The sequence below is a fragment of the Argentina anserina genome, chromosome 7 (genome assembly GCF_933775445.1).
Source record: "Argentina anserina chromosome 7, drPotAnse1.1, whole genome shotgun sequence".
Classification (NCBI taxonomy): domain Eukaryota; kingdom Viridiplantae; phylum Streptophyta; class Magnoliopsida; order Rosales; family Rosaceae; genus Argentina; species Argentina anserina.
Genome location: NC_065878.1, coordinates 19,822,402 through 19,838,608, shown reverse-complemented (window position 1 = coordinate 19,838,608; position 16,207 = coordinate 19,822,402). Strand labels below are relative to the sequence as shown.

The 16,207-nt window shown below is 39.9% G+C and overlaps 5 protein-coding genes across 5 annotated transcripts; 3 read left to right on the top strand and 2 right to left on the bottom strand.

The window, feature by feature from the left end:
• Positions 1-284: 284 nt before the first annotated feature.
• On the top strand, positions 285-3,245 carry LOC126802418 (eukaryotic translation initiation factor 3 subunit F). The gene is made up of 6 exons (XM_050530042.1): positions 285-555; positions 1,173-1,252; positions 1,540-1,802; positions 2,487-2,608; positions 2,694-2,807; positions 2,949-3,245. The coding sequence occupies exons 1-6, from the start codon at positions 343-345 to the stop codon at positions 3,036-3,038; spliced, it is 882 nt and encodes a 293-aa protein (XP_050385999.1). The 5' UTR covers positions 285-342; the 3' UTR covers positions 3,039-3,245.
• Positions 3,246-7,136: 3,891 nt separating this feature from the next.
• Positions 7,137-7,828, top strand: LOC126803750 (WUSCHEL-related homeobox 5-like). The gene is made up of 2 exons (XM_050531494.1): positions 7,137-7,470; positions 7,614-7,828. Exons 1-2 carry the CDS (start codon positions 7,137-7,139, stop codon positions 7,826-7,828), a joined length of 549 nt encoding a protein of 182 aa, XP_050387451.1.
• A 1,001-nt stretch (positions 7,829-8,829) lies between these two features.
• LOC126801682 (26S proteasome non-ATPase regulatory subunit 7 homolog A) lies at positions 8,830-11,906 on the top strand. Its single transcript, XM_050529109.1, has 10 exons — positions 8,830-9,111; positions 9,738-9,830; positions 9,926-10,007; positions 10,397-10,493; positions 10,649-10,724; positions 10,865-10,923; positions 11,024-11,146; positions 11,309-11,366; positions 11,486-11,571; positions 11,669-11,906. The coding sequence occupies exons 1-10, from the start codon at positions 8,925-8,927 to the stop codon at positions 11,735-11,737; spliced, it is 930 nt and encodes a 309-aa protein (XP_050385066.1). The 5' UTR covers positions 8,830-8,924; the 3' UTR covers positions 11,738-11,906.
• A 127-nt stretch (positions 11,907-12,033) lies between these two features.
• On the bottom strand, positions 12,034-12,822 carry LOC126801683 (fasciclin-like arabinogalactan protein elcF). The gene has a single exon (XM_050529110.1). It carries the CDS (start codon positions 12,646-12,648, stop codon positions 12,085-12,087), a length of 564 nt encoding a protein of 187 aa, XP_050385067.1. The 5' UTR covers positions 12,649-12,822; the 3' UTR covers positions 12,034-12,084.
• Positions 12,823-14,222: 1,400 nt separating this feature from the next.
• LOC126801469 (uncharacterized acetyltransferase At3g50280) lies at positions 14,223-15,787 on the bottom strand. Its single transcript, XM_050528826.1, has one exon. It carries the CDS (start codon positions 15,669-15,671, stop codon positions 14,223-14,225), a length of 1,449 nt encoding a protein of 482 aa, XP_050384783.1. The 5' UTR covers positions 15,672-15,787.
• Between the last annotated feature and the right edge of the window lie 420 nt (positions 15,788-16,207).

Here is a 16,207-nt window from a genome sequence, read left to right as displayed (position 1 = left end):
ACCAAAGGCAGCCGCGCCTCCATTGCTTCATAAAGAAAGAGAGAAACTTGTGAGCTTTTAATTAGCTTAGACATGTTTCAGATCCTGGAATCGTCTCAAATGAAATAACTATTTCCCGACAAATTACTCGACCCAAATGGTAACAATACTTGATGGGCCATTTCTGCAGTCACTTATCCGTCTTCATTGGCCCAACACTGAGAGACCCAAAAGAGATCCCCAAATATAATCCGAACCACCTCTCCACTACTCTCTTCCAAAACCCTAATTTGCTCGCGCAATCCTCTGCTCTGTTAGCTTCACACTCTCTTTTAGCTCCACCGAAGCTTCAGAGAGAGAAAAATGGCGAAGACCGAGCGCACAGTGCTACAGTTCTCGCCGACATTGACGGCCAAGGTTCATCCTCTCGTCATCTTCAACATCTGCGACTGCTACGTCCGCCGCCCTGACCAGACCGAGCGCGTCATCGGCACGCTCCTCGGCTCCGTCCTGCCCGATGGCACTGTCGACATCAGAAACTCCTACGCCGTTCCTCACAGCGAGAACTCCGAGCAGGTCCTCTATTATCAACCTTGTGTAATTTGATTGAATCTGTTGACAGAATTTTGGCCGATTTGATATGTTCGATTAGGCTTTTGAATAATTGATTGATCTTGGATATGGTTTCAATTTGATTTTGCTGGTTTCGATTTTCGGCTTTGGTTGCTAATATCATTATCTAGTTATCTACTCACAAAAAATAGTTACGAATGTGGTGAAGATACTTTTGACATTGTACTTGGACAGAAAGGAATGAATTGAATTGAAGAGTGAAGATGACAATTAGGGTTTGTTAGCTTAGAAATGTTTTTATTTCCTTCTTGAAATTGTAAAAATCGTACATGTGGTGACGTTACTGCTGAAAATGCATAGAGAAAGAGAGGAATGAGTTTAATTGAAGAGTGTAATGTAGCTAAAGCTAGGGGAGGTAGCAATTTTGTTATTTCTCGTAGGTTTTGTTGATGAAATTTTGAACAATATTCAACATCCATTAGTACTATAGGATACAGTAGATGCAATTAATTTGTTAAACCATGGGAATTTAGTGGTGTCTTGTTACAATTGTTGTTACTTCTTCATATTGAGAATGTTGGGAAGGTGCTTAGAGAGTTTTTGTTTTGCCTATTTTGCAGGTTGCTTTGGATATTGATTACCATCACAATATGCTGATATCTCAGCAAAAGGTGAACCCTAAGGAAGTCATTGTTGGATGGTAAGTTATATTGCTATAGAAACCTTTTTGTTGTCCTTTCTTTAATATATGAAATGCTAGTCGTCACCCAGACAGTTGTCGTGCAACTTACTCTTGTTATGCCTATAATAATTTCCGATACATCTTTCTTCCTCAGTGCAATTTATGTTGTCAGTTAAACAACAAAATAAGAATCGGTAAACAAAGAAATGGATGAGAGTATGAAATATACATATTCACGCTTCCTTGATGTCTTTACAATTTAATTATTTTATATTTGTATTCTCATGTTTTGTCAATTTTTGTAGGTACTCAACTGGTCTTGGAGTTACTGGTTGTAGTGTGTTAATCCATGACTTCTATTCTAGTGAGGTTCCCAATCCAGTTCATTTGACCGTTGATACGGGATTCAGTAATGGAGAGGGTGCACTAAAGGCATATGTTTCATCAAATTTGTCTCTGTCTTTTGGAGAAACAAAGCAAAGGCAAGGAGATCGTCAACTTCCTCTAGCAGCACAGTTTCAAGAAATTCCTCTTGATCTTCGCATGGTTGAAGCTGAGCAAGTTGGATGTAAGACATTTAACTATCTCACATTTCATTTTTTCATTAGTTTTGTTGATAAATGTTTTCGCTTATATGAACACAACACGTTAACTTCAGTGTGGGATTATACCCACTTCAGTTGGTCGAAATGAGGCATTCAATCTTTTGTAAAAATACAAGGGTCTACTTCCTGAAAGGACATTTTTTTCCCGAGTTCTGTTGAAATATGTATGGATGCACGTAATATTATTGCATTTTGTAAGGCATTGAGCTGTGCTTTGCATAACGAACACTTATTATATGTATATGTATCTATACATGCAAAGAAATCAAAATAGGGCCAGATCTCCTCTCATTATCCAACAATATAGATTCCTCACATGTATTGAGATCAGGTGAATCTAAGTTATCTATATATGATCAAGCAGGTCATATTCTAGCCCTTATATAAGGACTTCTATAGGGAAGACTTTGGATTTATATATGCATATATGTGCACACATTAGATCATGGTATTAAACTTAAGTACTTTTGCATGTGATGGTGCAAGATGGGTGCTTCTCTTTTTTTTTTTCTTGTCTGTCAGAAATAGGATCATGGGTCTAGTTCGGAATCAGTCTAGTGGTTGAACTTAAGTACTTATGCATATGATGGTTGGATTTCAAGCTCTATGTCAATTTGTTGTGTAACATATATTTTTTATGATGGCAGTTGATATTCTCAAGCCAACAATGACTGACAAGCTTCCAACTGATTTGGAAGGAATGGAAGCCTCAATGGAGCGGCTACTTGCTTTAATTGATGATGTCTATAAATATGTTGACAATGTTGATGTAAGTTTGAAAATTGTCAATCAATCTTGGCATACTTGTCCACGAATGTGATTCTTCAATGTTGACACAAGCATCTTCTTTTCAGGAGGGACGTGTTGCACCGGATAATAATGTAGGGCGGTTTCTATGGGATGCTGTAGAATCTCTTCCAAAATTGTCTCCAGCAGTTTTTGATAAGCTAGTGAATGACAGCTTGCAGGTATGATGTAGTGTTTTCTGTTTGTTTTGTCTATAATGAGTAGTTTACATTATAGAAAATGAATACGCTTTCAATTTTGTAGTTTAATCATATCCATGAAACTTTCAACATATTGAACTTTTATGATATCTCTGCTTGCAGGACAATATGCTTTTGTTATATTTGTCGAGTATCACCAGGACACAGCTTACCCTAGCTGAAAAGTTGAACACAGCTGCTCAGGTTCTGTAAGGCCTATCCACTTAGAAGATCTATGTCCCAAAACAATTTTTCATACAAAGTCTTATTAGTGATATATGGCCTTCTGTGGCCATAATTTTCTGAGAAGGTTGTAATACTTTTGTTTTATTTTGAATATAGGTAGGGATTTCAATGTTATCAAGAATTTCTTCTGGTTTAAATCTAGGAACATGACCTCTTATTGTTTGACTGCCTAAATTGTTGAGATGATTTGAGAGTGCAAATTCAAATCAGAGATGGTGTATGTTTCTCTAATGTTCAGGTTCTTAATCAGCAAATCCACATCTTAATAACAGAAGTGGCACAGAATACGAATCTATTTTTTGTCCATTTTGTATGTTTAAGGACTTGAAGCCTTTGTTACATCAGTGACTTGCTAGAAAGTCACCAAAAGAGATGGTGACGGCATGTGAACATTATGGTAAAATACCAAATTGGCATAACTGGAGTAAATGCCGGCATACCTAACTGTTCTTGCTTTTTTGGAAACCTTTTGCCAGGACTCGGACACCTTTAGCCTTCCTAGACATGAGCATCCTTAGTCTCACTTTACACTTGACAGTAGCCTCCTGTATTCATAATATGCCTGATCATATGAACTTAAAAAATCTTGACAGTAGCCATAAACTATAAGAACTTACAAGGTGTGATTATGGGGTTGGATGATAGCCCAGTCTTATCGGGGAAAAGACAGTTTCTATGGACGTATATCGATAACACAGAAAATATTGGTTAGTTTTTAACCATGGTGGATCAACACCCAAGTATATATACTAAAGCAAAAACTTTTCCGCGCAGTGCAATAAGGCTACGCATTATAGACATTTGAGACGTGACCTAGTCTCGTAAAGTTTTAAGGTGAAGTGCATACTATTAAGCGCCAAAGCGCACTATTAAGCAACCTGCATTTCCATTTAGTTTAGTTGCATAAAGATGTTCCCGCAGAAGAGCATACTATTAAGCCAAAGTGCTAATTTGCTAGAAATGACATGCATGCCAGCAGGCAGCAGTCACTGGCTTTCCCCAAAAACCATATTCTCTTTCACAACTAATAAACCTTTTATAACGTATAAACTAGGAATGATTGGTGGCTTTTGGCCTTTTTGTCTGGATAATGGCAGTGAAGCTTCCACTAATCCTCCTCTGCTGAGTGCTTAAATTATGAGCAGCAATGGCAATGGAGACAAGAAAATCGAAAAGAAGGGGAAGATTTTCTAGTGGGTGGCCTGGATTTCACGCGTGCCCTAATTCTAGCAAACGAAGACGATTACTTCTCGAATCTCTCACATCTTTCTCATGTCTCAAAGACTCTAACTCATCTATATTATTAACACCTTCACTCTCTTTACTATCTTTATAGAAATGATCGAGTTCAAAAAGTTTGTGTAGCTAGGATGGATGGACAATTACAAAGGACACACAAACAAGACACCATGGCTCTTTTACCAACTTCTGAGTTCTTACCCTTCAATTTACTCACTCATTAGGTTATGAACTTACTATTAATATATACGTACAACTGGTAGATTCAAATGTTTGATTTCGATCAATTTGAGTTTGGCTTCGCTCATTGATCTTATATTGTAACATGCATTGATCGAGAAGCATGCGTTCCGTCAAGTTACGGCCATTTATGAGGTTTTGGAGCCTGGGATACCCAAGGTTCCTCAACCCTCTCATAGTCAACAGTACGTATATGATGTATAGCCCTAGTCAATCGATTTCCTTTCTCAGAAAGAAGGGGAATACAGCTGATCGATTCATCAAAGGTTAGAAAGCTCAGAAAGGCCTTTTTGTTTTATGCTCTTCCATTAAGAGACATGTTCAAGGTTTTGATACTGATGATGGGTTGGCAGAGGCAAATACCCAGCAAACCCTAGTGCGCAAGTACCATAATTTTAGTGTCCTGGTGATCATGTTATTATAGTCATCGATCGATCGCCTGCATACTATATGGTGAATCTATCTATGTTTGTTTAATCTAGTTCAAAAATGGGACTCCTAGGAGTTAGATCAGATTCATTCACAGACAGCAGTCAGCAAACTATTGTGTTCCAAGTGCAAACAGACAAATATTTTGCTCATCGTGAACAACATCCTTCGGGAATTGTACAAAGTGCCCAAAACAGCACAAGTTGCCACTACTGCTCTTCGATCTTGACTGGCAATTCTATACATTATTCCACATCTTCAGACCAAACCATGCATGCTCGAAGACTTTCCTTGGGATTTTGTCACTTTAAAATAGGTGATCAAAAACCATATTATCTTTACAATGTTGAAAATATTGCATTTCAAGTTCACGAGCTTTTATTTAGGAATTATTTATCATGATATGAGAGCGGGATTTGATATGTAGTCATCTCCTCAATTAGACAATTTGGCCGATGAATTCAATTACGGAATTACCTCAAGTCTCAAGAGGATGAAAGATATGTAGCTGAACAAAGCTAGCTAAACGTAAAAACGGAATGATTTGATATTGTTCACTGTTGTTTCACATTCGTAACAATATAAATCTTTTTTAAGAATGCACTAAACCTCTAAGGCGTGGGACTTATAAGGTAATCCAACCTACACGTACAGGTACGTTCACCAAGCATGAAAATTTCAAACAGTTAAGGAAACCTAATATTATCAAGCGCATTTATCTTTTCAAACCTCATGATATTCATTACCTGTATAGGGACAAGCCCCAAAATACAAACTTTTCACCTATTACTTTTGATCGCTCCCAGAATTTGTCACCTTCAATCAAATGAGAAGCTTCTGTCCAAAACTTCTATAAGTTTGAAATCAAAATCATGAACTTGCAAAACCAGGTGACTGGAAAAGGGGCACTGTAATTTGCTTACGACAAGGAGCCACATGACATAACAAAATCCAATCTGTCTCCCCCTTTTGGCCGATCTTGAGTTGTCTTTTATCAGGATCTAATTTCAATTTGATGGTTTAACTGTCCCTTTCTTTATGTTCCCATTCCGTTAACCTCCGATCCTTAAAATTAAGGAGGTTCATCCTACACTGCTTGACTGAGCGTCAACCAACCTAACTCAGTATCTTTGTCAGTCTGCTGCGATCACAACCCTCCAATCTGAATCAGACTGTGTAGTTTTGACTTTCACTTGCATCGATTTTACATTTAATCTTTTGGCTGAATCACCCAATTAAGATAATACTGTAGGTTTGGGACTGTTCAATATGTTTCTTAGCAGACACCATCTGAATTAAATATGGTCATGCTTGGCTTACTCCCATGTCCTTGTGGTGTTGGCCTTATTGCCGTATTAGTCTACTGAAGCTAGCATATATATGCATGAGAATTACAAAACTAAACCCAATTCAAGATCAACAACATTAATAATAGTAGAATATATATCCATGTTTTACTACAAAACCCTAGCAATGAACGAATGAAGTCATGAAGAAATTAAAATGTGCACTGATAATTCTGATCAATTTTTATTCTTAGAGGTCGAGATGCAGAACTCGCTGGCCAGATCATACCGTTTTCGAGTTGCTATAGTCATGATGACCTCTGTAAGGGAAGTTGTCCGAACGTCTTAACTTTATGGCTCAACGAAGTATTAATGAAATAACGATAGCAGAACGCAATATGCTCAATTTAATTCACACTTCGATCTGTGTCGCTGCAACTGCATATATACATGAATTGAAAGAGACTTTCTAACTAAGTTAAAGTAGTCATGAAAATTTCATTTGCCTCTTCTCGCCGACCAATGTTGAATAGTGGCAGCTTTGGCGCATGTTCCTCTATCTAGAGTGCACAAAAACCAGGGAATAGATATATAAGTTCGAACAAATCCATATAATTCAATCTCAAATTCCCTAAAAACAAAGCAGACTGAAATTAATTAACATAGGTTAGCTGATTTCAATAAAACATCAAGACCAAAACCTACTCCATAAACAATACAGGAATAAAGATTATTAAATTGAACTAGTCGCTAGCTTTAGGGTATCATATATGCACACGGGTTCACGCAGTTAGTTCAGAAGCTCAGAATGAAAGTTTGAGAAGCAGCAGAGACTTGGAGACTTCTTCTTTCTAGGCATTTGAAGCTGAAAATGGATGAAAGCATGTCAGGGTTCTGTAAAAAAAGTATTCGCGGTGGCGGTGGCGGTAATGGTGGTAATAACAAGTGTGGCCGTTGGAATCCTACTACTGAACAGGTCGAAATTTTGACGGACCTGTTCAGGTCTGGACTCCGAACGCCTAGCACTGATCAGATTCAGAAAATTTCTACTCAACTTAGCTTTTATGGAAAGATAGAGAGCAAGAATGTATTCTACTGGTTCCAGAATCACAAAGCCAGGGAGAGGCAGAAGCGCCGCAAAGTTTCCATTGATATCGACAAGGAGTTCATCCGTCCAGATCATGAGAAGATTTCTTCTCCAAAAGGTAAGTTAGTTCACATGAAAGTTTTCTTGTACTTAATTGTTTTTATTTCTATATATATGCTAATTGGAGCTCCTTCTATCAATGTTCTTCTTTAATTTGTATGATGATGTTGTACTCGATCATATGTTCCATTTTCTTTTCAGAAGTGATAACTGAACTGAGTTCGGAGCCTGCAAGAGTGATTGAGACGCTTCAGCTCTTCCCGATAAACTCGTTCAATGAATCAGGAGCAGAGAAGCTGAGATTTTATGCAAATGAGTTTTGGTGCAAAGAGAGTACTAGAGGTTTCACTTACAATACTGTTGGGGGAGAAATGGATCATCATCCACCTTTGGATCTACGCTTAAGCTTCTTTTGAACTTTATGATCGAGTAGTACGCTGTAGCCGGCCAGTGGCCGTAGAACTTGGGGTTAACTGGCATGCATGATGAACAGAAAGGAAAGGTTCGGAGAAAGGGACGAAACTTGTAGCTCATCAATATTTTAAGTAATGAAACTGATTTCTCATAAAAGTTTTGTTGTTTGAAATTATATATTGAGCACTAGTCTTGAACATTCTCCTCTCCCTGCTCAGAAAACTTTGTGGCAAATTCCTCTGTGAATTACTCTGTTGATTGGATTCTTGTTTCTGTGAATGCTTGGAAATTGGATTTCGCTTCCACACACATGAAATGTCTTCTTGGAATGCATAAATGTTCAGGTGTTAATGTAATCTGATGGTTATGTAATTGTCTTACAATTGGCTTGGTCTTACGGTCTTACCCATACTTACCTAGGGTTTGCTTCCAGCTTTGATTTTCATGTGCTAATCTCTATCTAATTTCCACACCCTGCCACAACCTATTGGTTCATGTTCTCAGATCGAATCAGTCAACTGTGAGACTTGACCCATAATGGAATCAAGAGTTTAAGTTGACCCCATTAAACACTGTTTAACGTACATTTTTGTAGTTGATCATCCAGCAATTTTTGTTTGCCAATATCTTTATTACGCCCGAAACCGTCAACAATGGATCAGAAAATTAGGGTTCGATATATAAAGTGTATACTCTTAATTACATTTAACATTTCACGATACTCACATATAACAGAGCTTACTTGAAGAGGTAATCCTTCCAAACTTACTTAAACCTCTTGAATCTATCTATACTTCATTTTAAATAAGAAAAAGAAAACACTGATGACACCCCGACGTCTAAAGCAGGCCCAACCTCTGACTAAGCATCGTCGCAAGTGGAGCCCAATTATTCAATACAACTGGCCCAAAAAGGCCCAACTCAAGCTTCACTACAAATGGAGGCTGGGTGGGTGAAAGAAAGCGAGAAACTGAGAAAGCAAAGAGAGAGAGAGAGAGAGAGAGAGAGAGAGAGAGAGAGAGAGAGAGAGAGAGTCTTTGAAGTTCTGTGAAAACTGAAGTTGAGGTTTCCTGGAGAAGAAGCCACTCGAAATCCAAAATGGATGTGATTAAAACGCAGCAAATCTCAGCGAGGCCGATTGAGAAGGTCATAGTCCACCCTCTCGTTCTCCTCAGCATCGTCGACAACTACAACCGCGTCGCCAAGGACACTCGCAAGCGCGTCGTCGGCGTTCTCCTCGGTTCCTCCTACCGCGGCACCGTTGACGTCAGCAACAGCTACGCCGGTGAGTGTGTATCCTCTCTCTCTCTCGGACTATTCGCTTCTGCTTTTGCTATTCGACTGTGTTTGGATCTCGTTGTTCTCCTTTTCCAAAGTTTAATTTCGCCTATTTGGATCTGATTAGGTCAGTTTTGGTTAGTAGATTGTTTATTGTGCGGAAATTTTTGTTTGTTTCTTTTGAATTTGTGTTTAGGTTATGCTATTTAGTGTGATTTTGACAATTGCTATGAGCTTCAGCTGAAAAATTATGATACTCGTGCATCGATACGATTTGTAGAGTTAATTGAGTGTAGACATGCAATTGAGCTCTAGCGGAATCGAAGCATTGTAGCATAAACATGAAATTTGGTGCTGTTGAAAGCTTTAATAGTGCGTAGAATTGTAAAAATGAACATAATTTATGAGATTCTTAGCGGTATGACGAGCCTGCTTGGATGTTGCATTGCAGGTTGATTAGACTGTCTTTGTTATAATGCATTACTGTTGTGCTACTTTAGCTTTGGTGTCTTGGTTAGCTTATAGAAGGTTTCTTAGTTTTCACATCTTGATTTTGTAGATCTTGTATGTTTCCATATCAAGCACAGTACTTGTGAGTTGTGACTGATATAAAATTTGAATCTTTTTCCACAGTGCCGTTTGAAGAAGATGACAAGGACCCTAGTATCTGGTTCCTTGATCACAACTACCATGAAGCCATGTATTCTATGTCGAAAAGAATCAACGGTACTAGGATCATATTTGTCTTTATGTGTTTTTGTGCTGTACAAGATATGTGTGCTATCTGCTATGATGGAAACTGACAAAGAATTTTCTTTCAGCAAAGGAGCATGTTGTGGGATGGTACAGCACAGGCCCAAAGTTGCGAGAAAATGACTTGGATGTTCACAGTTTGTTTACCGAGTAAGATAATCAATCATATACAATGTAGTTTTCCTTGGTCTTAATATTTAGTGTGATAACAGTTTAGTTGGAGGGACAGCATTCTACAACTGAGGTGTGAGTTTGATGTTGTTAAACTTGAAGCTAGATAAAACCTAGTTAGATTTCAACGGCTATTAGTATATTTGTACTTCTCCTCCCTGTCCCTGTAACGAAACAAATACAAATCACAGCACACTCCCTCCTTTTATTTCCTTCCATTATGCCTACTGCTTAAATAAAGTTCGAACCTTTAGACAAAAGAATAGTTGCATTTAGCAGCAAGAGTGACTGTCTCCTTTCATGCTATGATCTCTATATTTATATCCCTTATTTATTTGATATTAAGTTGCTTTACTTTTGGTTTGTAGCTATGTTCCAAATCCTGTCTTGGTCATAATTGATGTCCAACCGAAGGAGCTGGGAATACCCACAAAGGCTTACTGTGCTGTTGAGGAAGTTAAAGAGGTTGATTACAATCTTTACACTTCCCTGCTGTGTTGCCTTGTATTGCTAGGCTGCTAGACATTGTAATCTTGGGGTTTGGCCTCTGATGTTTTGATTTGCTATGTCCATAAGTCTATTTTGTGATAGAAATGTAATTTATTTCATTGTAATTACAGAATGCTACCCAGAAAAGCCAGAAGGTGTTCGTTCACGTGCCCTCTGAAATTGCTGCACATGAAGTTGAGGAAATTGGTATGTCCATTTGATGAGAAGGACATCTATTATATTTCCTGCACCGATTACTGACATTGATTTTGGTCATGGGTGGGTGGTTATTAACTTGACTATGTACTTCTGGATTTCTGGTTCTTATAATTTGTTACCTTCTTTAGGAGTGGAGCACTTGCTTAGGGATGTGAAGGATACAACCATTAGCACTCTTGCAACAGAGGTTTGTTTTATCTATTTTCAGTTACCTTTCCAGATATTCACTTTTTCAAACCTTTCCAGTTACCCTAATACAAGATACTTAATTTTCATGTCGTGTACAGGTAACTGGGAAACTCACAGCTTTGAAGGGATTGGATGCAAGACTCCGTGAGATTCGAAGTTATCTAGACCTTGTTATAGATGAGAAACTCCCATTGAATCATGAGATTTTGTACCACCTACAGGTAGACCTTTGACTTATAAGCTTAGAATTGCTATTACTCTGTACTTCAGTGATGTTTTAGTTGCTAGCTTGGTTATATATCTTTTATTTCGCCTGAATGACTTGTGATGTGTCATCATCACACTTCCCCATATTCTTACATTGCTGTTCAAAATTTTTGTAGGATGTGTTCAATCTACTTCCAAATCTTAATGTTTCTGAGTTGATTAAGGGCTTTGCAGGTAAAGCGACCTTACTGCTATTATTGTCTGTCTATTTACACGACTTGTTTTTGATTGTTTGATTCCTTCCCAAGTGCCCGTGTTCTTACTGTTGATTCATGCTGATGTTGTGATTGCAGTGAAAACAAATGATATGATGCTGGTCATCTATCTTTCCTCCCTCATCCGAAGTGTTATTGCTCTTCACAACCTGATCAACAACAAAGTAAGATAAAAATTCCCTTGAATTCAGAGTCTTCATTTTATGCTTCCCCTATTGCTTCCTACCTATATTATGACTGAAACTTTATGGCATATTTCAGATGCAGAACAAGGAGCACGAAAAGGCAGAAGACTCTAAACAAGTGACTGTACCAGCCGCAGCGAGCTAGAAGAGTTTAAAATTACGACTTTCAAGGGATGCAATGCGGACTTTCAGTTCTATCCAGATGTATTTCATGTTTGAATTGGAGGAATGCATATAGAACTTGCCCGATGGTGCTTTATGAACAATGATGTCCGGGTTATCTATTAATATTGATAAACCATCTTGTACTTTAATCTGCATCTTTTTACACCTTGTTTATCCATGTTCTCTTAACCTTATGAAACCCTTGGTCTAGTCCGATGCAAACTCATTTTATTATACAATTGAAACTGCAATTCATGCCATGTTACATTCCGTGTTTATGTAGCTCTATTTGCGTTACAGACAAAATGTTAGTTTCACTTTCTCCTATCAATCTTCTTCACCATCATACTGAACCGATTGCCTGAACTCGGCATCCATCAGAACTCCATCCATAACGTGCACAACACTCCCCTTCCTCCCGAGATCAACTCTCTCCGATCGAACCCCATTCACAACCAGCCTTCCATCTTCATCTTTGGATACATGCAGCACAAACCCCGATATCGAATCATACGACATCTCCTTTCCGAACGCCACCGAGTCGGAACTAATACTCCTTGGCACGGCGGAGAACCCCAGCACTCTGGACACCACTGCATAAGTATCATTCATCTTCTCCCCGACGAAACTGTCACTCGGGTCCAGCCTCAGGTCGCGCTTGAAAGCTTTCTCCGATGGGAGAAAGACAGTGAAAGCTAGATAGTCCGGCAACATTTCCATCATCATCTCCCCGAACTTCCCGATCTTTAGCTTGTGGGAATGATGAGTGGTAGCTCTCATGTTTGGATCTGGAAGACGCAGCATTGTGAGTGCGAGTATTACAAAGCAGCAAACCAATACCACCACCGATACAAACGCGATTGGATTCCTCGAAACCCGGGTTCTGCTCATCGTCGTCGACGATCCAGCACGGCCACTTAGCTGGAATTTGAGAGGTGGAGGTGGAGAAAGCCAATGATCTGGGTTTGAAATGGAGTTGAATCCAGAAGCTTCCGACTGTTGTACGAAGCTCTAAAAATAGACTATGAGTTCAGCTGTTCGGAGCTGATTAGCAGTAAGCTTGAGATTGACGAACGAGGTTTTACAGCATGACAGCATTTGTAGAATGTAGACTCAAGTAGGCTAGATTAAAAGCCCATTTTGTTTAAAAGACACCACAACATTTTTATCGATTACAAAAAATAAATACGGACCGAAAAATAAGGTCATATCTAGTAACTAATAAACTCTCATAAACCCACCACAAGGCCACAAGTATATAACACAAACAATGGGGGAAAGTCAATCATGGTCATACTAAAAACCGTTATACGAAAGCTAAAGAAGAAGACAACAAAACCTAAACTCACACAACCAAACTTAGACTGTCACCTCTACACAAAGGAGTAGAGCTAAAGAGCAAACTACACAAAGGCAAGCAAACCCAACCAGCCCAGCAAACATACAACCCAAAGCCTTCAAATATACAAGAAACCCAACAGGAGGCAAATCCCAAAAAGGGAAGCAGCATGCAGCACACACACACAACGCCTTCCATGGTAGCAGCCACCAGGCACAAGTTGGAGCTGAATCTTGAGGGAGAAAAAGCGAAGCCGACCAAACAAAACAAAGCAGACACAAAACTAAGTATCGAAAGAAGGAGCATCAAGGGTACAGAGCATCCAAACACTGCCGCAAACAGAGGACTACACACCAACATGAAAACGTGTTCTAAAGCCCATTTTGTTTTGGTCTCAATGAACGCCCAAACTAATTTGTGCACTAATTTATGTATGATTTTCATAAAATATCTAATAGCGAGTAAGAGTATTCAGTATACGGCGTATAGATAAGCATATCATATGAATAGTTTTGATTTATAACAACCGTATCCTTACACGTCAAGTATATATGTATTTTAGCAATTTTCATATAGTGATAAATTACTGAATATAATATAAGGGTAATTTGGCCTTTTGCAACTCTACAAATATCCTGTATGTATTTCAAATCAGTATGACTCGTCTAATTACAATGAATCTAGCGAAATAAAATTTTAGATTAAAATTGGTAATGTCATGCAGCATAAGTCCACTCTATTCTTAATCACATTATTTCATAAAACATTGAGAATCAATTCTTAATTTTTAACAAAATTATGCTTCAGATAAGTACTAAAGTACTTGACTCGTCACTTCACAAATCATCATCATATAGCATGAATCGGCACTTGGCAAAGATAAGGTTAAAATACACGTAGTTGTTAACAAGCATAATACATTATCTAAAATCTAATAGACCCCCAATGTAGGTCAAAGATGCTAATACCCATGAGAAATACACAAGATCAAAACGTAGAAAAGAGAAACTAAAAATAGTCACAAATAGACGAGTCCTAGCTCAAATCAACACCGTCAACGCAAAGTCAACACACCACAGTAGACAATACTCCAGTGCGGAACTCCACCTGACTCTTCCCCCACCTCTTAATTTGACACATATTGCATGAACTCCAAATCAGACTCCAACAAGGACATCGTTCCCGGCGCCAAAACCACCTCCAGATCAACCGTCCCAGCTCCATCCCTCCCCGGAAAAGCCGAGATTTTGCCGTCGAATTTATTCGCCCTCCCGCTCCTAACGGCCAACGGCCGGCCCCACCCGAAATCGTTATCGTACATCGGAAACCTGGGCGAGCTGCCCATCGTCATTGATGCACCGTCAAAGTTCCCCAGCGGAAACACCCTTGGGTTCTTCTCCCAATCCTCTACGCACTCCCTCACCCTATCATTACCGTGCGCCGTCACGTTCTCGTTCAGCTGCTCCGCGCACCACCTCAGATCACGAGCCGCCACGTCACCGGCTGACGCGTACGTCGGGATGCTTTGGATTGCGTTCCCGAAGTAGTACGCCTCCAGCTTCGGCTCCAGCCTGTGGCGGCAGTTCACCGCCATTCTGAACGTCGTCGTTTTGGACTCGGGCAAGTTCCTGGCGCGTGTAACGGCCTTCCATAGAAGCGCACAGAGCGACTGGAACGACGAGATTTCCGCGGTTCTGTTATTGACGTGGTCCGTGATTTGCGGCTTGGAATTCTTGATCAACCAGTTTTCGATGATGGCGGTTACTCTGGCACCGGTGTCGTTGCTTTGTTTACCGAGGATCTCGGCGGCGGTTGCGATTTCGTCGTTTTGTGTGGTCCATTTCTTGTTGTTGGTTCTGGCTTTCAGTTTCAGAATGGCTTCTCTGCTGAAGCTGAAGATTCTCTCGGCCAACGGCTCGTTGACGTTGAATGTGACCTTGGGGCCGCCTTCCGGCAACTGAAGCACGGCCTTGGAAATCAGAATCGATTCGCGGGTGAAGTCCGGCTTTCTCGAGAAGCTCTTGCCGCCGCGGCAGACCTCGGCGAAGGTGTTGAAGAAGTTCCAGAAGGATGTGCCGTCCGTGACGGCGTGGTTGACTGCGCAACCGATGAAGACTCCGTCTTTGAGCTCGGTGACCTGGACGGCCAGGATTGGGTTGTGGTGGCCGGTGTAGCTTACAGTCCTGTCCAATGCGAAGAAATCCTTCACCGACTCCGGGACGTGATTTGGAGAGAGAATGTCACAAACAGAAAATGCAGTCGCCGTTGCGTGGATAAAGTCGACTCCGGCGTCGTTGCAGGTGATGTATATGTAGCCATCTTTGTCAGTAATCAACCTCCCGGCCAATGGCGGGAAGCGACTGAGAGTTTGGGAGAGGCCGATTTTCAAAAGCGAGATTAATGATTCAATTGGGAAGGAAGGCTTAGTGAAGAGGCCACCCTTTTGGATATAGTGGCAGGAGAGCATGGGGAGGTCAGAGACTGAAAGCTTCAGGTCTGCTAGGGAGGAGGTCTGGTCAGGAAACACCATGGATTCCGAGACCACAGACAAAGATATCGGCAAAGAAGAAGGCATTTTGAAATTTGTCCTAGTTCCAAAATCGAATGCCGAATTCTGGAATGGAGGGACTGAAGAGTGAAGAGTAGAGTATGTTATGTGATGTACAGGTGTTGATTTGGGAGTGAGGAGTGATGGGAGATTGAAGAGGTATTTATAGGGTGGGAGGATGGGGTTGGGTACTCGGGTTCATGAACGTGCTGACGTAAGCCGGTGCTGATTAGCTTTCCCTTAATTTAGTGATTTTGATTGTTATGGAAATTTTTTTAATTAATTAATTTCTCTGAGATTCCATGTATGGGTCTGCTGATACATTGACTCTCATTTCAATTTGCAGTGTTAAGTAATCAAAGGTTGATGATGACTGGAAAGCCACGTGTGTTTCATTAGCTTCTTCAAGTGAATTTAAAATAGGGCCATTTTTATTGACTCCAATTTCTGTTTTGGGTTCTTCACTGGTGGCGAAAAAATGAGCTCGATCATCTTCCTGCAGAGATGGTTCGGATCGATGATGCTGATGAAGAGTACTGTCAAGTCGTTGTTTATGGACTACT